At 34.1% G+C, this 18,601-nt stretch overlaps 1 protein-coding gene across 4 annotated transcripts in view; it reads left to right on the top strand.

Moving 5' to 3' along the window:
* The window catches only part of LOC136838682 (Na(+)/H(+) exchanger beta-like), a 270,073-nt gene extending 257,045 nt beyond the window's left edge, over positions 1-13,028 (top strand). The window contains exons 7-20 of one of the 4 annotated variants that reach the window (XM_067104083.1): positions 532-734; positions 855-944; positions 1,458-1,528; positions 2,024-2,218; positions 2,600-2,729; positions 3,262-3,405; positions 6,397-6,492; positions 7,785-7,872; positions 8,259-8,348; positions 10,913-11,002; positions 11,120-11,182; positions 11,610-11,771; positions 12,283-12,563; positions 12,820-13,028. In XM_067104083.1, coding sequence (XP_066960184.1) covers positions 532-734; positions 855-944; positions 1,458-1,528; positions 2,024-2,218; positions 2,600-2,729; positions 3,262-3,405; positions 6,397-6,492; positions 7,785-7,872; positions 8,259-8,348; positions 10,913-11,002; positions 11,120-11,182; positions 11,610-11,771; positions 12,283-12,563; positions 12,820-12,960 — 1,844 coding nt within the window. In that variant the 3' untranslated portion in view covers positions 12,961-13,028. The remainder of the gene's footprint in view (positions 1-531; positions 735-854; positions 945-1,457; positions 1,529-2,023; positions 2,219-2,599; positions 2,730-3,261; positions 3,406-6,396; positions 6,493-7,784; positions 7,873-8,258; positions 8,349-10,912; positions 11,003-11,119; positions 11,183-11,609; positions 11,772-12,282; positions 12,564-12,819) is intronic. The other 3 variants (XM_067104086.1, XM_067104085.1, XM_067104087.1) reach the window with 3 other exon arrangements.
* Positions 13,029-18,601: the final 5,573 nt, after the last annotated feature.

Here is an 18,601-nt window from a genome sequence, read left to right as displayed (position 1 = left end):
TCTCTCTCTCTCTTCTATATATATATATATATATATATATATATATATATATACATATACATATATATAATATACATATACAGGATATACTGTTTATATATGAGAGAGAGACAGACAGACAGACTCACTGAATACTTTTACTCTATATTATTACATGTTTATGTAAAAACAAAATTTATATATATATATATATATATATACTGTATATATATGCATATATATATATATACATACATATATATACTTGTATATCTACATCTACACACGTTGAAGGAATTGATCAGTGAAAATTAGAAGGTCAAGCAAAGTAAAAGTATATAAGTACATACAATGTGGAGAAAACCTTACTCAGGTAAACTGAAGATAACATAAAAATCATAGAATCACAAAAGAAGAAACTTACATTTAAGGACATAAAGTAAATAACTTTACTGAGGTAAACAGATTATAACATAATCATAAAATCACTAATAGGAAAAAAAAACACATTCCTGAATGTGGAAGTTAAGTAATGTGTTTCTCCGTGACTAGGCGTGTTGATCCTGAGCGCCGTCTGCAATCGCGTCCGCGTCAAGAAGATCGAGTTCGTGGATAAATTCGTGATGTCCTACGGAGGTCTGAGAGGAGCCATTGCCTTCGCCTTGGTCATCACCATCAATCCTGACCACATTCCCTACCAGCGCATGTTCATGACGGCTACAATTGCCATGGTGTACTTCACTGTGTTCATACAGGTAATTAGAGAATGATAGTGATTAGGGTTCAATATTTTGTCGTGGTGATGTTGATTTCTGTGCGCATATTCCCACAAGATATGTTATGGTGAATGTCATTTTTTTTTCTTTTCCCAACAGGGCATCACTATCAAGCCTCTCGTCCAGATGCTGGGGGTCAAGAAGGCTGAGAAACGCACACTGACAATGAATGAACGTCTTCACGAAAGAGTTAGTAATCTTCATTTGTTATTATTTAGTAAAATTCGTGAGTTTTAACTGTAGTCCAGACTAAATATCTAATGATTACACAAGTTACGAACAGTACACAAGTGTAAAGTCCTTTTAAGACTGGAGGCCTTATGCCAAACTTTTCCTTTAATCACAGATCCTTTTTCAAAATATATTCCCTACATTTATTATTATTATTATTCAGAAGATGAACCCTATTTATATGGAACAAGCCCCTAGGGACCATAGGCATGAAATTCAAGTTTCCAAAGATGTGGTGTTCAAATGAAACTAGTAGCAGAGAGTAATGGGATATACAGAAAGAAGAGCTCAGTTACTAGAAAATAAAATAAAAAATAAATTAAGTTAATGATTAATAGATAAAAATGTATTCCTATACACCTTTTCTATAAAAAAAAGAAAACGTGGACTTGTAGAAGAGTTTATCCCTTGGAAGTATTTATTCATATTTATTATAGGTCTCTCATTTCAAACTGCTTAATTTATTCACAGGTAATGGATTACTTGATGGCTGGCATAGAAGAAGTTGTGGGAAGGCATGGCAACTTCCACATTCGAGACAAGTAAGATGATTCGTCTTGGCTATTGCAGTATTTATCATGATAATTTTGTCAATTATACATAAATGACCCTTTTTTATATATTCGCAAATAGTAAACCACAAATATCGTTTTAATATCCAATTCATCATACCTCTGGTATAACCTATATCCAAGTGGATTATAATTATCAAGTGCTTGATGGTTTAGTGGTCAAAGTCACTGACGATCTTTGTTTCTGAACCAGGCAGTGGTTCGAATCTTGCTGGTGACGGAGCACCTGAGTATAATTCCTCTTTGGTGTAAGGTATCCCGAAGTACTATAGTGACTTGGCTATTAAAAGAGATTTGGAGCTTAATATTTGTGGATATCAAGATTATATATTTGCATTGCTTTTTGTTTTACTATTAAGTATAGTGAAATTGCTTTTTAGCCATTTTTGCTGTAAGCAAGATGAGGCAGAATGATATTCAGGATTAGCTTTTCGTCTTGTAAGTTTGTGTCGTATATCCCCAAAGGTTCAAGAGATTCAACAACAGCTACTTGACACCTTTCCTCGTTCGCGAGAATAATGTCATCGAGCCCAAGATTTTGGAAACTCTAGACCAGATTAAGATGCAGGAAGCCATGAATTACGCTGCCACCAATGGTGGGTCTCCCAACCAGATCGAGTCTTTCACAGCTTTGCTTCGAAATGCGTTGTCTCAAGTGCCGTAAGTATCCTTGGGATCTTCACATGTTGTCGTCTTGGGCTTTGTCAGAGAAAGACCTTATTGCTCAATTTCTCTTTTAAGTGTTCATATAAAGTACCGTATTCAGTCACAGGTGAACATAATTGACGAGTTCTTTTTCCTATAGCTGGGCGTGCCATTATTTTATACAAATGCATAAAATGTAAGTGTACAAATTTATTTTGGTGCAGCCCTGTTGATGGGAAGGGGTTCCCGAAACTGTGTAAATAAAAAGAAGAGATGATTTTCAGTTTTCTCTCTTCCCTGTTTAATATTAAATGGTATTCTTAAATGTAGATGGTTGCATGTTTTATTGTCTTACACAGAATTTGTGATAAACTTAATATTTTTTTAATTCAAAAGGAAGAAACAAGAGGTCGCAGGAGAATTTAATCTTGACGTGGGAGAGTTGGAGTACAATCCTACAGCAAGGGACATCAATGATGCCAAATACCATCATCTCTTATCTGATGAATATAAACCAATGAAAAGGGTGAGTAAGAAAAAGTTAATTCATTTAATTTTACTGATTTCTTTAAGTGGTGGTATCCTGATATTCATTTGCTGAGGACAGCAAAATCAGCAAATGTTTAAGAGCTTTTATATAACATAATGACTACAGCAGTTATAGAAGTAACTTGACCCACATTGAAGTGGTTGTATGTTGTTGACATTCATTTGCTGAGGACGGCAAAATCAGCAAATGTTAAATAGCTTTTTTGTAACTTATTTTGACTACAGTAATCCTAGAAGTAAATACAAAAATTAATATTTGCCAGATAATTATTGAATGTAAGATAGCATTATCTGCGATCTCAGCAAGAATTTTTTAAAATATGCAGTGATTCAAGATCTGTAAATTAAACTCCAAAGAAGTTAGTGTTGTAGCAATGTTTAAGTACTTTTTATTGAAACTTTTTATCGTAACATATTGGGCAGTCATATATTGTATATTAACTGGACTCTTATCTGCGTCGTTCCTTATTGTAAATTAACGGACTCTTTTCTGTGTCGTTCCATAATAGCATCGTGGCAGCACATACAAAAGGCATGCTGTCAGGGATGACGACGTACAGACACAAAGCGACGTCAACCATCATAATGTGTACCTTCATACACGCCAGTATGTCCGCAATATCAATATCAGGAATAGGAAAGCAAGAAAACCAGTAAGTTTTTTTTTTTATAAATATTTGTTTTTATTTTTTTTACAAACTCTATTATCTCGTAGGGACACGAAAAATGCAGCTCTTTGTAAGTTGTCTAATAGCTTCTTGAAGTGCAGACTGTTTCAGTGAAGTCTTGCATTTGGAGAATTTATTTTCCTGAAGCTAAGTTTGGAATATGTGAATATCTATTTTTCTTCCTTATTCTTTTCTGCTTCAGGAAATTGAGTGACCTTTATTTTGGAATATGAAGCTATAAAGCTGATTGTCAATGATTATTTTAAAGTGCTCAGCGTATTTGGCCTTTTGATATAATTCTCTACTTTTTCCCTCTTGAATAGGTAACTTAGAAGACTCCTTATATAGTTGCACTGTTTGACTGATGCTTCATTGAAATACGAAGCTGAATATGATTAAATGCCTCTGGAATGGTTTGTCTACAAGTTCCTGTAAGATTAAATTGCAGATTGTGTGTGTGTGTGTGTAAGCAAGTCTATTATGTCATAACATTTCCAGTTTTTTTTTTTTCATTGTTCAACATGACAGTTATGGGCAAGCAAACAATAGCAGGGTACATTTTGTGGACATGGGAGAGAGATATGTTTTTTTTTTTTTTTTTTTTTTTTTTTTTTTCTTGGTACATGTTCTGGCTACCAGATTATGAAAGATAAAATGATGATAATTACATTTCTGCAGGAAAGCAGCTGTGAGTCAATACTTTTTCACCATTTTTTTTATTTTATTTGAGGTATCATTGTCCATCAAGGTTAGTTCCTGTGATGGAGCATTGGCCGTTCACATAGGCTGCTAATTCTCGTGACCAAATGGGTATTCTTTACATCAAGGAAAGTTATCACAGAGGTTGATGGGGAGGTCGAAGTTGTGGCAGTAAGTTAGCAATGATATTGCAGATTACATTGTAGAAAAATTAATGGACACCTGATCACCAGGCTATATATTGGTAAGGTTAGTGTGTTTGTATAAGCTAGGCTACATACTGTTAAGGCATTCTAACGCTGAGGTAAACAAATTCCAAGTATTTTATTATAAACATCCCCATTGCTGTAATTGGTCAGTTAACAGAGATCACACAAACATTTATTGGTTGACTCATGGTGCCTGAAGCTAATTTTGTGCTCTTCGTAATCAGTGTTATGTTTAAAATTCCAGTGTTTTTAACGGAAAATATTCATCCTAATCCCAGAGGTCCTAAGATTGTGTGTGTGTGTGTGGTATGAAGAGAGAGTAGTTTTTGTATTTTATCCATTTATAGAATCTTGAATATGCAAAGTTGTCAATTTGCAAATGTCCAAGGTCACATGGCATAAAGATAATTTCCTTTTTTTGTCAGTTGCCTCAAACCCATCATTCACTCTCATTTAAAAGGTAACAGGAGTTTATTAAAATGACAGATAAAACTGCTTTTGAAAAAGGAGCATTATGATTACAAAAAAAAAAAGAGGAGGAATGACAGAAGGGTTTGCAGTATTCAGTTATTTAAATAACGGCTTCTCCTTTGTTAATAAAAAGAATTGGGAATGATCATCACCACATTTCAGTGTGGATGTAATGATGTTAAAATTGATTTCGGTCTATCATTCTGTTTTCGACATTGCACACTTTTGCTGTGTTGTATCTCAATAAGTAATTATGAATTTGGTCAAAATTAAGAAAAGTAACCACATTCTTAGGTTACTGCTTCTTTCAATAATGAAAAAGCCTTTTTTGTATTAACTGCTAAATACTTAGTTTTCATATTTTTTCTAGGCGTATGTGTGAATGCATGCCTGCCCATAAACCTCAGACCAAGTGTTAGGTCAAGTTGTGTGTTATGTACACTCTTACAGATCAGCCACGCCTACGGTTCAGGGGGGGATTTTGTAAATGAAATTTATTATGAACTCATCCACTTTGGTAGCTTTAACTCACTGTTACTGCACCAAGCCTTCCAGATTGGATTTTACGCTCCTCATGCCTGCACCAGACTGTAATAATTGTTATAGATGAGTCCTTTTTTTTCACAAGACAGCAGTTTCAATTGTATGTTCAACCTCCTTTGGAACTGGTATGAGGGATTGCTCTAAAAGGGTGGGAACTTTACTATGCATAATCATTGCAAGGGATAATACTGCAAGCCCAGCACCCTTGTCCCCAATGTGCCCAAGGAAGTGTAGCCTCTCAAGCCATGACATCATTTTTACTAGGCCTGGGGAGAGATGAATTCCCATCATTTAGTATTTGGCTGTTTGAAAGACTGAGTGTTGAACTAAAGTAATTTTTTCTTCATTTGCCCAGACCAGAGTTGTTTTCATATTGAAAATAAGAGTGTCTTTAAATCTGTGACATAGTCATAACCAAGGATGATGTACACAAAAGGAGCAAATTTGAATTTTTCAGTACTTAAAGGTGCAAATTTATTTTGTTCTTGATTGCATATTTATTTTAGTGACAACTGGTATTTGTGTATTACTAAAATCATCTATGAAGGATTGTCTTTTTAGGTGACATGAAATTTGTTTATTTTTCATGAATTGCAAACCTGGATAACAATTGATGTCAGTATTGTACATGGGAACAAACTGTTGTGGGATGGTAAATTTTGGTGGTGGCTAAACTGTTTTAAATTATTCTCAAAAGGATTTGGATCATAGTTTTTCTTGAGTTATTTCCAATGCTGTGATTCCTTATAATTAATCTCCATTCTTTAGTATTTGAGTGTTTTAAAGTTGAAAGTGAAAAGCAAAACATGCTATTAAATGGAATATTAGAATATGACCAAATATTTCGTGTTAAGGGGGCATGCAGTAAAGAATAATAAAAAAAAAAATTTAACCGAGTTTTTTTATATATATATATATATTGTGCCCCTTCAGTTTCCTTATGAGGTGATTTTTATGCATGTTTTCTTATAAGTTTAGCCTAATGGTTTATTCTTTATTCCCATTGGCCTATGTTGTTAATTCAGAACAGCTCTAATGTAAACTGATAATTTAGGGTCGTGTTGATGGTGGCATTAGTGAAGAGTATCTGTCTCCTCAGGAGTTCTCTGAGATCGTTCAGTTTATAGATGTGCTGGAGGCCTACAACAAGGTAATTGCATTGACATGCAAGCAGCAAATTGGATCTCGATGGTACTCGTGAAGTTTGAACAAGTGCCATAACAAAACCACAAAGTTGGCTTAGTCATGTATTTGACCTACTAAAAAACTGCTTTAGGATCTGTGTATTGTGTATCATTAGCAGTAGCACACATTGCTACCCCATTACTCTACAATATTAACTACACTTTTGACTGAGAGTTGCCCTTTTTTTTTAATTAGCTTATATTTTTAGTGTAAGAGTTGCATGGTGATCTTTATATCTAGAGGATGTGTACCTTGTTCGTTTCTTGACTTTTCTTCTATGCCACATCCTCTTTATTCCTTTCTTCATGACTGTGATCAACATGCGTACTGTACATGATTACTGTGTACTCATAAGTGACCAATATCCTTTACCTGTTCTTTTGCTCAGACTTCTTGATCCCTTTATAGGATAAACTGTTAAGCATGTGCAGTGTTTCCTTAACTATTCTTGAATGTGGTGTGTGGTATTATGTATGTACATCTGAGGAGATTTACTTCCTAATTAAAGACTAAACTGTATGTACCCTGAACATTTACAAAAAAAAAAAAAACTACTTGTGGTAGTGCTCTAAATGCTTTGGATATCAAGTAAAATATTTGAAATGTTTTTAGTTATACTAGCCCCTGCTTGCATGGTTAAGGTGTGTCATGGGGTATTTTATTAACTTAATAGATTGTGTAACAAAAGATTTACTTTAAAACGCCCTCTAGCAAAATCAATTTTAGCATGGAAATTGTCTGTGGGAGGTGATGGGTAATACTGGAGCACTTCCCATATTTCAGTAGAGTTGGTGGAAGAATTGTGTGGCATGGAACTAATTTGCATAGGTGTTGGTACAAAATGAATGTCTCCATGATAAACCCCTTGTTAGTTAACTGGGTATATGAAGTGCATGTGGTTAAGGAGAAAGTAAGTTCTGTTATAAAACCCACTAGGTGGTTGGGCTATTATAAAAGACTTTTTTTATTTTCTCTAACAAAAGGAAATAGTCTTTGATATCTATATTTCTCCCTTCACTGTTTGATCTGATAATCTCAGCAACCTAAAAGGCATTCTTTAATTTACTATAAATAAAAGATTTGTTAAAAGTTCTTCTTTATATAAATTTCTTTTGCATCTTTTCTTGGTTTTCCTGTATAACAATTAATACTCTGTACAAGTAATTGGCTAATTGTTGGTAGGATGGAATCTTGAGATGTAAAGTCAAGATGGTTATAGATATTGGACTGTATTTACAGTAGTTTGGTATTTTTCAGGCGGAGAATAACGTCAAGGGAGACAAAATGCTGTCCAGTCCACAAATGCAGTACCAGAAGAATGGAAGTGCCATCAAATTAAAGAATGGTGAGTACTACAGTTTTCATGAGCAGAAAATGCTTGCATGGATGGTGGTTTTATATAGTGCAGTATTTTTTTCCTTTTCTGTTTTATTTTGCCAAATACTTAGGCATGTGCGTAATTTTGAAGATTGAGGCTTGTTTTTATTCGCTCTTAGCAAAAAAAATATAATTCAATAAATGTTTGTACCATGACCAGATTTATATTATTAGTGCAGTACTCACAGTTCATCACAAATGCACCACTGCACAACTGTGAGACAGTGGCATACATATGATATTAATTGTCCAGTAACTGCAGATTTCTGTCACAGTCTAAAGCTGATCATTTTAGTTTTATTTGCTGACATTAGTTTTGCATGGTGTTTGTATAAATGTCCACCTTATCCTTAGACTACATGGAGGAAGTGCTTCGTGACAACCCAGCTTTCGAACCAGATGAATATGACTTCACACCAAGCTACCAGTATGGTAACAACACAGGTAAGGCAGCATCACTGTTTTGCTGCAAGTGGAGAAGGATGTTTGTCATGTCATTTTGAATTTGGTTCCAAATATATGCCTCTTGGAAGCAGCTGTAGTTATGCCTTTGTGTTTGTTATATGCTTTTTTTGGAATACAGTAGTAATGGTAGCATTTAGCATATCGTTGCTCTTGTCAGCCTAGAAAGAATGCTGCTTTTGCTTTTAGTGATTTGGCAGTAAGAAAATTTGTCTGTTTCAGTTTTTTAACTTAAATTTTAATGTGATTGTTGCTTTCAACAATCTTCTTTCCAGTAGCAACTCTATTCAAAGCATCTGTTATAACATTCTCAGTCACATAATGTACATGTACTAAAAGTATCTTTCAGTGAGAAGTTTTGTATAATTTCAATATTGACCCAGATTTATTTCTCTTTATTTTTGTTATAATTTCAGTGTTATATAATACAGTAATGTATGCTTCATGTACGAGAAGTTTTATGTAGTTGGTTGTGAAGATACTGCACAAGGTCTCATTTGAATGGCTGTCAATTTAACATCTAGTGGACATCATTGATTCTAAATAGTTACAAGATGTTTATGTACATCACAGCATCTATTTTAATGTGTAAATGCATTTTTTGTGGTGTAATTTTGTTTGTTGTATGTATTAAGTACTGCACTTTGTTTTGGGCATAGATTCAGTCAGCCAACCTTTGGAAAGACTGGAAATCCAAATGCACCTTCAGGAGACCAACTTAGTAAATAAAAAAATAAGGGCCAAACATTCAGTCATGAGGTTCCATTAGGAGACCCACTAAGATGTTGTAAAGGAAGCATCTCTCTACTGCTGTACAGAGTCAAGCGGCCCAGGTCATTCATTGTTTGTCAGCTTCCTTGTACGATGCTGCTTGTTTTATAAACTGAATTTTGTTCTGTTTTCCTTTGGTTGATAGTTGTTTTTGTATTAGGTTTTTGTAAGACCCCTATGATATGAATGCTGCAAACTATCGTTAATCTTCATGTTGTTAATGTCATAATCCAGTGTAAACACAGTAAGAATTAGTTCTTCATTATGATAAATGTTCCAGTTAGGTTAGACATGCCCTAATTGTATGGTTCGTTTTAGTGCAAAGGCCAATGGGGCAGTCAGATGTCCCTTTCTGTTTCAGCCCTGACCTGGAAAAAAAAAAGAAGAAGAAAGGAATCTAACCACAAAAGAAGCAGGAAGAGAATTCTGAAGCTGGGAACCACAATCATTGAACTAAGTAACCTAAGGATATATAAGTTTCACAGAGTAATGTAGGAACAGGTGGTCTGGTGTGTTAGAAGGCTTCTTGAGGGAATTAGGAGTCCTCTCCGTGACTCATTAAGATAACTGAAATGCTGTAGTTCCAATAGCAAAGGAAGAAAGGTCACCGTTCAGAATGGAAGAAGGATCATTGATCAGATGAATTTTAGGGTAGCACTGTTCTTGGTCAGTCTCATGAAATCTTTTGGGCTAGTCTTCTCTCTAAGTAGCCTGTCTTAGGTTGTCCTAGATTGAGCTATCACTTCGATAGTATCGTGCTTCACATTTAGGCTAAGGTAATTCTTTCTTCCGTTTGGTAGGCAAGTTTCATGATAATACCAGTTTTTCAGTAGTCCATGTGAATAAATCTGTTCACTATGGGAAGATTATTTATCAGTGTATCAGATTATTTCCTGTACAGTAGTTCAGTTTGCCATCTAGTCAGATAAAGTTTTTTATTTGCTTTATTTTGCCATGCTCACAACTCGCGTATTTTCAGTTTCTTGTGCAAGTTACATGGTCAGCCTACTGGTGACCAATTGCATTATGAGCTAGTGATTTTGATTTTTTGGTCAGTTGCATTTTTCAATGCATGTGTCAGTCTTCATATAAATCAGGTAGAATGACAGTCTGGTGTTTTTCTGCATGTCTTCTATGTTCTTGAATTTTGTGCACCTTTTTGAAATGTCAGTATCCAAGCTGCAGTCAGACCTTTCATCTTGCATATTTGAACCCCGGTTATGTTACTAGTGAAGAAGAAATAGTTGTAACTCCATTGGTTTTGCTATTATTCCAGAAGTAGTAGTTGAATCTTGACATGCTACTACTTTAGGTACTGTACTTAATTTGTAATTATTCAGCATGACTGATAAAGATTTATTATTTTTTTGTGTTGGCTAATCTCAAGTTGATGGTGGTATTTTTCCCTAGACTTAGAATGAGTAGAGTTGACTGAAGTTTAATCTTTGGTGTTACTGTAAGTCATGATGATGATTGTATGAAGCATGTTTACACAACCTGGCCGATGAAGATCATTAACTTTTGTGCCCAGACCATGTCTCAAGTGAAAATTATTATTTAAAACTCCATATGATCACCCAATATGCTCATACATTAATTTTTGTGACTGCAAGTATGTTACCTGTCAGAAAATTAATTAATCTTTTTTTTAGGATCTTCTACACAGCATTGTTGGGTCGTGTCATTGCCTGACAGTTGTAGGTACATTTCGTATCCTGTCAAGTTGCTAGGTTTTCTTTGTAGTTTTATATAATAGTTTTATAAATGACTTACAGATTCAGCAACAGAGAAGCCAGACAATAGGAAATCAAAGAAAGGACCAACAGCTGCAGAGACTGCTCTGCCATGGAAGAGATATATAAATGGTATGTTGTCTGTCTTTCATCCATTATGTGCAATCATTCATCTTCGTATCACGTGGATTTTGTGCTTCATCGTAATCGGTCCTAGAAATGTTAATTAATTTTATTACTCATTTTCAGAGGATATGCCAACCTCTGCTAGAAAAGTTCAACGGCAGCTTAGCTTAGCTGTTGATGATGGAGGTAAGATAATATTTTTGTTTGGAAAGTAAAAATCTCATATAACTTTAATGTGATAAAGCTTAAAAAAATTAGATTTATGACTTTAGATTCTCTACTACTCTACATAATACAGCACTTTAGAAGAGTTATTTTTAAATGCATTACTACCCTAAAACAATTCATCTTGTACATTCTCTTTTTTCTGTATTACCTATTATCTAATGCAACTGCTTTCAAATAAACACCAGATTTCAAGGCAATGGCCCCTGTAGGCTTGTTCCACATGAATAGGGTTTATCTTCTGAATAATAATAGTGATTTAACTTTTAATTTTATACTTCTGCATTGTTGCCAGTACTATTTTGTGATTAAAGTTTGACTAATCATGTGATTTACAGTATTTACGAAGTTCTGATGAGAAATGCATTGCTATATTCTATATTTTCAGATGATGGTAATACCGCACCAACTATGGCCGAGATTCTGCTTCCCTGGAAGAGACCAGAGGATGAGGAAATGTGTGACAAACCCCTAAGGCAGTCAGAATTCCCAGCATGGGCTTCTAACAAGGAATATGTAGGGTACTACTCCCCTTCAAATACCTTCTTATGTAAGGCGCTTGTGTATTTTATAAATAAGTGTTCGTCCTGATAGCATTGTATAATTATTGTTTTGTTTATATTGTGTAACAGTTTAGTGGTACATGCCTATTTTTCTTTAGGCCAGTTTTGAAGTAAAGAGGTAAGATGTTTGCTCTATTATCATGACAACCAGGAACATGTTTTTTGCATATTATTCATAAGGAATTAGCAGTTTTATTATACAATCAGTGTAAATTGAGGAGGGATGATAAATTAATCAGTTCCTACTTTATTAGTTTTATTCTCAAAGTGATGGTTACATTTAATGAAGATCTTTTGCTAAATTTTGCCTTTTTTTAAGCTATACAAATTGGTTTACCACACCAGTATAAGCTGGCTTCGTAACAGGAAAGTTACTGGTACCAAAAGTATTATAATTTGGTGAATGAGAAAGGATTGAGTAGCATTGTTTATTGTTGCTAAGGAAAGTGCATGTTGAGGTAGTTAAGATTAATCATTTTTGGAATATTCTGATTTCAGGTGGCATTGGCATTAAAGATCAGCCATATCCCAACATACGAGACATCTTTGCAAAACGCACAAGTAGCAGTATGTCCCTAGGATCTAGACGTGGGTCTGTGAAGGATGGCTTACCTGGATCAAGGAGGGGATCTGTCAAGGATAATATCCCAGATTCAAGACGGTCGTCTTTGAAAGACAGTGTTCCCAGCTCGAGACGAGGGTCCCTAAAAGAGGGCTCTCGAAGTAATTCCTTGAAAGAAATACCCATTTCACCTCTAGCTAGTCCAACACACAATCAGGTATGGTAAAGTGTGCTGTACTTTTCAAGCTTGAATGTTGATTGTAGTAGTACATACTTCTAGAGAGGATTCTGAATTCACATTGTTGCATTGGAAATTTTGATGTTGAGCAGTGCCCTTAGAACTTTGTTATCTTGTATTTGTGAGAATATTGCAGTATTTGTTTTATAGCATCTCCATTTTTTGAGAATTAGAATAAATCATTTGGAAAAGCATGTGATTTTTTATATAAATACACATTTTTTTTTACCTACAGGACCCGAGTGCCTTACGTCGGAGGTCCTCCTCAGGGGATAATTCCCTTTTAAATACAACAATAGCTGAGGAGGATGGGCGTCGAGGGGAATATGTTATAGATATGGATCCACACGGAAGCTCGGAAAATACTCGTATGTAAAGTGAAATGCACTTAGTGATAGGTATATTGTATATATATATATATAATTAATTTTAATAATGTTAATGTATAATGAATGCTTTTACTTACTTTCCCAAGCCATGTATAGTATCAGTATCTCGTTTATCAAGTGTACCCCATAAGTTACCTCTAAAAATGTGACGAATTTTATTATGCCATAGCTTATGTACTGTGAACAATTAAAAGTTCAGTGCTTTTATCCTTTATTATTTAAAAGAAGTTTTAGACATGGAAAAATTTTCCTTTTTATTTTACAGAGCTGTAAAGTTTTTATGTCTGTGCAGTGGGTAAAAGACACCCCTTAATTTTAATAACACATTAAAGTGACCAGTTTTGCAGTTTCTTGCTCAAAATATTTGAAAAATACATCCAAGGGAAATCTTTTAAATAGGTTTGTCTTGAATGTACTATGGTATGGTATCATACTTGAGTAATGATGTGATATAATGTAGTTTAATGAAACACCGAATTTTAAAGTTACTGTATATGAAGTGCATGAGGAAAAAGTTACAATTTGTATCCTTTAATAGTTACATATACAGTACTGAATTGTAGCATTCCTGTTACAGGTTTTTAAAAGTTTAGAATTACTTTTTAAACCAGTTTGAGGATAGAATGTGTATAGATGTTGCTGCTGGGAGTCATTCATTAATAAGTCTAAATTTTGTGTATGTGTATATATTATATTTGTGCATGATATAAATTATATATATATATATATATATATATATATATATATATATATATATATATATATATATATATATATATATATATATATATATATATATATATATATATATAATATATATATATATGATTTACTGCTTATATTCACCAGAAATATGCATTTTTAATAACCATGGTACGCTCATGATTCCTTACATTTCTTCACACTTTCTGCTTATGTGAAACACTATAAGCCTTGAATCCTTGTGGGAAGTAGCTGAAGAAGCTCTCTCTTAGTGAGATTTGAACCTATGCCCACCAGTAAGGAAGAGGTTAGTGCTGTCCAACTATGATCTTGAGAATGATAAGTGTATATTTCAGCTTGTACATGCATATATCCATCAAACTCTGAAACATTTTACGAGAGCAGAAGTAGATCCATCCTCACCATTGGAAGTTGGTGTTTTTCAGTATTTTATGCTTCGCCATGAGGATAGATATGAAGTGTATTGGTGATATTCACCAGGAACTTGTGTATCCCTAATAGTTATGTTGATTTAGACTTCTGTGGAAGTTTATTGTCATTGTGGCTAATATACTGTATAGTATATAAATACACATATATGTACACATTATTTGTCGCTTAAGCACATGAGACTTTTTTATATTCATAAATGTTAAGCCATAAATATCACTTAATATCCCATTCACTATACCTCAGGAATAACTTACACCCAAGGATGATCATAATTGATAAGTACTTCATCCTTGGCAGGATTCGAACCATTTCCTGGTTCAGAAACATTGGTAGACAGTGACTTTGACCACCTGGCTATCAGTATGATAAAATATATATATATATATATACATATACAGTATATACATATATATATATATATATATATATATATATATATATATATATATATATATATATATATATATATATATATATATATATATATATATAATATATATATATATATATATATATATATATATATATATATATATATATATATATATATATATATATATATATATATACATATACACACACACACCCACCCCACTCTATCAAAGGATACTGTAATATATAAGAGGGTCATCACGGCATGTCCTATACATAAAGTCATCACTTACCTACCTTCCAAGAGCTCAGAGACAGGTACCTTCATTCTCCTTACATAAGTAGAGAAGCCAGTGGTGAGAGAAATTGGCTCTAGGCTGGAAAATGGCCCAGTTGTATTCTTTACCCTTCAAGTATTGTTGTGACACAAGTGATAAGATGTATGGATACAACACTTAACAGTATTCTTCTTGAGAAAATTAGTCATATATATATATATATATATATATATATATATATATATATATATATATATATATATATATATATATATATATATGTGTGTGTGTGTGTGTGTGTGTGTGTGTGTTATATATATATATGTATATATATATACACACACACACACATATATATATATATATATATATATATATATATATATATATATATATATATATATATATATATATATATATATATATATATATATATATATATATATATATATATATATATATATATATATATATATATATATAGATGTGTGTGTGTGTGTTTTATACATATATGTATATATATATACACATCTATATTTATATATATATATATATATATATAATTATATATATATATATATATATATATATATATATATATGTATATTGATATAAAATTAAATTTATGGTTAATTATAAATTTATAATAACCGAATAATGTAGACAGTCGTTATATAGTATTTAAATTATACATTTATATTTTGTTCAAACTACATAAATTATTTTGTTTGGGTATTTCTTGTAAGCATAGGTCTGTAACAGAAATTTATAGAAATAATATGCCATTGTTCGAAGCTTGATACTCTGTGGTGCTGTCAAATGCAGTGATATGTAAAAAGTTATATTATCGAGTCGAGGCAGAAGCTGATGGTTTAAACAGATGCTAATGTGAAAGTGTGTCTTGAAATTTAGTAGTGTATATAAACTTTTTATTGCAGTACAATCTGCCTAATACCTCCTATGTGGGTGGCTAACTTACTTTTGCATTTTTAGATTAGTGAATTTTGTAGGATTTTGTAGATTATAGGGTGCTAATAGTTAGACAGCGTGTTTACCGCATAAGTTTTCATACTGTATATTGATAGTTAAGTGTTAGCTGTGGTTATCTGAATTATGAAAAAAAAAATTTTTTAAATATTCATATATTTAATCCTTTGTAAGCTTGCTGTAGGTCACGTTGCTAGGTAACCAGTTGGTTCTTAGCCTCGTGAAATAAGTCTAATCCTTCAGGCCAGCCCTGGAAGAGCTGTTAATCAGCTCAGTAGTCTGGTTAAACTAAGGTATACTTAACTTGATGAACATTTTTTTAGGCAAGTAGTGGCAGTATACCTTATTTCTTCATCTAAAGAAATTTAATTAATGCTAACAGGTCAATTTTAGTCCCAGTTATTAGAGCAAGGTCTTCAATAGCTTGCTTGCAAAATTTTATTTCTACCAGAATATAAACCATCACCTTTTATGTAGGAGTATTCCTCATTGTGTGCTGAGTCGGTTGTTGGAACTTTGTAATGATAGTTCATTGGTGGAGGTAAGTGAGTTGGGGGAAGCCCCTCCCTCACCTCCCATCACCAAGCACTTTTTCTTTAGCTATGGTTAAGTTAAGACTTCTTGCTGCACTCTGGTTAACTGTCAGATTGAAACATCTTTCATAAAAGTGAACAAAGCAAGGTGTGAAGGATGCAAGCAGGTGTTTTACTGCTTCACGTCTGTAGTTTCCAAGAAATAGTTTTGCTGTTCTGCACTGTTGCAAGGACTTTGCTGGCTGGTCTCCTTTGATGTGGAGAGTTTTGGCAGCAATGAAGGAGGGCCAGCAGTTACTAGTCAGCTTCTTCAGATGGGATTTCAGCACTTCCTTCTTGGACTGGCCCCCCTCTCTCCCTATCTTCTGCTCTCATGAGGTGGCTAAATTCATTGAGATGCTACTCCCTGAGGAGAGTACAACTTTAGGACAGAGTAAGAGGAAGAGAAACACGGGGCACATCATGTCGAGAGAGTATATTCTAGGATACATTCAGGAGGTGAAGGCAGTCGTAGTAGCTGCTTGTTCATGGTGCTTTGAGTCAAGTTAACAGTCTGGTCTGCACCTCAGAAATTTCCTTGTTTTCTGGCAGGTTGAGCAAGCTATTTTCTTGCCATTAATATTTCAAAGGAAATTTTATGTGCCAGAATATAATTAGGCTTCTTAGTCTGATCTTTTCATAAGTTTGACTGCGAGTAGTATTGTTCAGGAGAATGGATTGCTCATGGGATTTGTTTCACACTTTCTAAAGACTAAATTTATGGCAGCAGTGGAGAAAAGTCATTTTGACCCGTGGCACCTTCATCAAGCTTCTGGTCTCCAAGTCCTCAAGGGACTATGGCCAAGCCTACAGGGGCCTCCTTTCCACAAAACTGAGACAAGGAACCCAGACTTTCTTTAGAAAGGGCCAGGAGCCTTCCCATACCTTTCAGCCTCCTCCTCCAGCTCCAGCTAGGAAGAAAGGTAAGAGAAGAAGGGAGTGGCATATGCTGAGGTTGGCAATCCCCCTTGCCAGTAGCCATGAGTAGTGACAAAGGTGGCAAAGACAAGGGTTAGAGCCCTGGATAGTCTGTGTCCTTCAGGTTGGTTACAGACAACATTTCAAAGATTGATCCCCACAATTTTCTCGTTTACCAAGACCATTCCCGACCTACTCTCCAGGATCTCTTTGAACGCTCTTGCATAGTCAGCAGAGGTGAAGGGGATATTGAACAGTACAGTAGTTTCTTCCTGTGGTAGAAGATAACTAGCAGCTGAATGGTTGAATGGGTGAGTAACTGGTTCTGTCTTTTCTTCCTTTTTTTTTTCTTCCTCTTCGAAGCAGCAGTCAGCATGAATATGTGCTGAACTTCACAATTGGGCATCCTTTCTTGAAGCCTCAGCTCATAAGGTGTGCCTTCACTTGGCATTTTAACAAGGGGGTGTATTGTTGTTAAGCTATTATCTGAAGTCATCACTTCATGATTGGCTGCTTTCCAACCTGTACTACCTGATCTTTAGGGCAGCACTAGGTTCCCCTAAGTTTTCCTAAAGTGACAATTCCAAAACTTCTTACTCTGACTCAGGGCCTTATCAGTTTTATGTAAGTCATTGCTCTTCTGATTATGATATCTCTCCTACATAAAAGATGATGGTTGTATTCCTGTAGGAGCAAATCTCAAATTTGAAAGGTGGTTTGTATTTTTCCTGTGGAAGCAGCCCAGAGCTGTTTAATCACACTCAGCCACACCACACTTAGGACCTTAAGTTGAAGGAAATGGTGCTGGGAGCAAGCATATGAGTTGGAGTACCCCCATCAATTGTTACCAAGCTTCAGTGACTGATTCCAGCTCATGCTGAGGAATACAGCTCTTATACATAAAAGGCTGTGGGTTTTATATGATAAAAAATGTACATAATTTCTGATAATATAGTTTACAAGTACGTACTGTACTGTAATTGGCAAAAAAATTTTTTTAAACTGGTAGGACTATTCACATAATACAACAAAAATTTATAAATTTGTCATTGGAACATGTGTTGCTCAGATGTTTTATATTTAATTTACATTGTCCAGCATTTCTGATACCTTTCCTAAAAATGAACTTACATATTCATTATTCATAAAATTGCCCATTGATTTTGAGGAAAGTTGAATTCTGCTCAAGAACCAAGTTAAGTATAATAGCATTTATAATTCATTTGTTTATATCTTTTGACTAATGCTTTTTTACCTAGTTTGTTTTGGCTACCTAATTAACACATTCCATTATCATGTAATAGAAACCCTGATTCTAACAACTGTATAAATTTTCAAGAACCAGT

This window comes from Macrobrachium rosenbergii, chromosome 5 (genome assembly GCF_040412425.1).
Source record: "Macrobrachium rosenbergii isolate ZJJX-2024 chromosome 5, ASM4041242v1, whole genome shotgun sequence".
In the NCBI taxonomy this organism is placed as follows: Eukaryota; Metazoa; Arthropoda; class Malacostraca; order Decapoda; family Palaemonidae; genus Macrobrachium; species Macrobrachium rosenbergii.
This window is presented reverse-complemented; position numbering and strand designations above follow the sequence as displayed.